Source organism: Rhinopithecus bieti, unplaced genomic scaffold (genome assembly GCF_001698545.2).
Source record: "Rhinopithecus bieti isolate Rb0 unplaced genomic scaffold, ASM169854v2 scaffold_45298, whole genome shotgun sequence".
Lineage (NCBI taxonomy): Eukaryota > Metazoa > Chordata > Mammalia > Primates > Cercopithecidae > Rhinopithecus > Rhinopithecus bieti.
In genome coordinates this window covers 1-3,746 of record NW_016818012.1, presented here as the reverse complement: position 1 = coordinate 3,746, position 3,746 = coordinate 1, and the positions used below count along the sequence as shown (strand labels likewise).

At 36.5% G+C, this 3,746-nt stretch overlaps 1 protein-coding gene across 1 annotated transcript; it reads left to right on the top strand.

The window, feature by feature from the left end:
- The first annotated feature begins 2,528 nt into the window (after positions 1-2,528).
- LOC108518260 (olfactory receptor 51V1-like) lies at positions 2,529-3,434 on the top strand. The gene has a single exon (XM_017856527.1). It carries the CDS (start codon positions 2,622-2,624, stop codon positions 3,432-3,434), a length of 813 nt encoding a protein of 270 aa, XP_017712016.1. The 5' UTR covers positions 2,529-2,621.
- The last annotated feature ends 312 nt before the right edge of the window (positions 3,435-3,746 follow it).

Sequence of the window (3,746 nt, the reverse complement as noted above, 5' to 3'; positions counted from 1 at the left end):
ACGTTGATTTGTAAAAGATGTTCCCAACTAAAAAATAAAATGAAGTACATGATTATAAAAATAAATATTAGAAATTTTCTAGTTTTATTACTTTGAACATGCTTTTTTTTTTTTTTCACTGAGAATGTGTTAATAGGAGAGAATGAAGTTATATAATAGATAACTTGCAGGATAGCAAAAGATAAAGCACATATGGTATCTGTTGTTTTGCTTTTCATGATTTCAGTATCCACGGCCAATCATGGTCAGAATATAGGTGAGTAGAGTACAATAAAGATATTAATATTTTAAGAGAGAGAGAGAGAGAGAGAGAGAACATTCATATAACTTTTATTATATTGTTGTAAGTGTTCTATTTTATCACTAGTTATTGTCAGTCTTTTTCTAATGCATTAATTAAACTTTATAATAACTATGCTATAGGAAAAAAATAGAATATATATACAGGATATATGGGGCTAAATACTATCAGCAGTTCCAGACATCCATTGAAGGTTTTGAAACATATTCACTGTGGATAATGGGGAAATACTGTATACCTTACTTGAGATAAACTGCATATGAATTATACAGCTGTTGTATGAATTTGATTATAAACTTTATGTGCTGAAAATTGTAACAAATAAATTAAAATAATGTCAATTTTATTATTATTAGAAATGCTCCTAATTGGTAAAATTAATTGTTGCCTCTGTTATTTAGACCAATTAGCCGAATTTGGAATCTGATATTTTGCAATAATTTTATTATGCTTTAATAATAATAAAATTGATAATAGGCAATCATAATTGTTAATGTTTATTTAGTGTTTTTAAGAGTATAGAATAAAGGTAGTAGATTGAATTAGGGCTGTCTATATTATTTCTTTCGAACAGGATTATATTTATTGTCTTTGATGGTGTGGGCATCTTTTGAGGGTGTATGCTAAAATCAAGAAGAAAAACAATCATTTCTTCTCCTTCTTCTCCTTCCCCTTCTTCTCCTTCTTCTCCTTCTTCCCCTTCTTCCTCTTCCTCTTCTTCTTCCTCCTCCTCCTCCTCCTCCTTTTCTTATTCTTCTTTTAGATAATGTCTCACTCTGTCATGCAGTCCCACGATTTTGGCTCACTGCAGCCTCAAACTTTAGGGTACAAGAGATTCTCCCACCTCAGTCTCCTAAGTAGCTGGGACTACAGGCGTATGCCACCACACCTGGCTATTGTTTTTGTTTTTTGTAGAGATAAAGTCTCACTATGTTGCCCAGGTTGATGTCTAACTCCTGGGCTCAAGTGATCTGCAAACCAGAGCCTCCCAAAGTGCTAGGATTACAGGTATGAGTCATCATTTCCAGACCCCATTACTCTCTTTCATGATTGGGAAAATACCAGTTTTCTTAAGGGAAATAAGACATAACATTAGAGTTACAAATCTAGTAATGATTATCTGGATAAAGTGACTATTTGTTCTGTTTATAGCATTCTATAGTCTATAATAATTAGCCACAATCTGTTATCCACCACAGATAGGCCCATCACGTAAGTGTTAACATGGATTTGAGGTTCAGGCAAGGAAAATGCCATTTCAAATGCATATTGGAAGAATATGCAGCTCAATATGCATGGACTAAATGTGAGCTCAGGAAGTCCCAGTGAATACAATAACCTAAGACAGCAGAGTAGTTAAGAACACGGGCACAGAATCAGACTTGCTGAATTGAATTCAAATACTGACTATTTATTAGCTTCATAATGTTGGCAAACTACTTAAGCCTGATTTGAACTCACATTACTAACTGTAAAGCCTGGATGGGCTTAGAACATCAGATGAATTACGTGTTTGTCACATACTATAAATGCACTGTCTGTAAATAATTCCCAACTGCAGTCAGATGATGTTTACTTTCATCTTTTGCCTTAAGAAGTAACAGAATGTCTCTGGGGATATGGAATAATGTTATTCCCAATAGTCTCTTCTCTGATAGTATAAATCACAGCCCTATAGTTCTCTCTTGATGCAAGAACTTAAAAAGATATAACCTATCTTTGTGAGACTAGAGAAGCAAATATGTCTTAGAGTTGAGATTTGTGCAACTGAGTTGAGATTTGAGCAACTGAGTTGAGATTTGAACAAGGATAAAAGAAACAGACTGAATTTCAGCGTACATGAAAAGGTGATAGGTAACTAGTTTTTCCAATGAAAATAGAAGTTTAATATGAATTTTAGAATCAAATTCTATCATAATCTTAAATTACTTGAGAAAAGGAAAAATTTGTTTAGATCACATTTTGCTTTCTTTACTTTCCTTCTTTGCTAGACAGAAAGAGAGTAAGATTCTTAATATGGAGATGTCCTTGGGTAGAGGATGTGAATGTCAGTAAATGTGGCTTTGTAAACTAATCTAGAGAACTTCATATTCTATGATCCCTCATCTTTGCTCAGATCTGTCCTGTAAGAAGAAAAAGGAGTTGCATGAAAGTGATCTATCAAATGGGAATAATTTTTGAGCCATAGAAATAACACTTTGAATTTGAAATGCATGCTTTTTCTGCTCACAATCCCAACTCCTCAACCTTTCTCCTAACAGGCTTCCCCGGCCTAGAAGGAGAATATTCCTGGCTCTCTATTCCCTTCTCCTGTATTTACATGATGGTACTTTCAGGGAACTGCCTGGTGCTGCGTGTGATTCATACAGAGCCGAACCTGCGTGAGCCCATGTTCTACTTTCTGGCCATGCTGGGTCTCACTGACCTGTGCATGGGGCTGTGTACAGTACACACAGTATTGGGAATTTTATGGGGTCTCAGCCAGGAGATTAGTCTGGATGCCTGTATTGCTCAAACCTTCTTCATTCATGGTTTCTCAGGCATGGAGTCTGGAGTCCTCCTCGCCATGGCCTTTGATCGTTTTACAGCTATCTGTAACCCTCTAAGGTATACATCTATACTCACCAATGTCAGGCTCATCAAAATTGGGCTGGGAATTTTATTTAGGAGTTTTGTGTTCATCATGGCACCCATAATCCGCCTAAAGCTTTTTCATTACTGCCATTCCCATGTCCTCTCTCACTCTTTCTGCCTTCACCAAGATCTGCTGAGACTAGCCTGCTCTGACATCCTCTTCAACAGCTTCTATGCCTTGGCTCTGGTGATTTGTATGCTTTTGTTTGATTCCGTGTTAATTATCATATCGTACATGCTGATCCTGCATTCTGTCTTGGCTATTGCATCCCGAGAAGAGTGGCTCAAGCCCTTGCAGACCTGTGTTTCTCATGTCTGTGCTGTCCTGGTCTTCTACATCCCAATCATTGGCCTCACCATGGTGCATCGCTTTGGGAAGCACCTCTCTCCTGTGGTTCAGGTCCTCATGGGCAATATCTACATCATCTTCCCACCTCTCATGAACCCTATCATCTATAGTGTGAAGATGCAACAGATCTGTGTCAGGATTCAGAGGTGATTCTTCTCGAAGAGAAAGTAAAACACTTTAAATCAAACAGGGGTAAGTGTCTTCAATATGGAACAGTATGGCAAGTTAGGGAAAGAAACACGTTTATATAAGGAAGGTAAAAATAAGATGACAAAACAATAAGACTTTATACAATACGGCATTGACTGTAAGAATTATATGGATCAAGCCTGGTTTTATTTCCCATGTTTTTGCCTTCACATATAATGTTTTTTTTTTTTTTTTTATTGTACATTAAGTTCTAGGGTACATGTGCATAACGTGCAGGTTTGTTACATATGTATACTTGTGCCATGTGTGCTG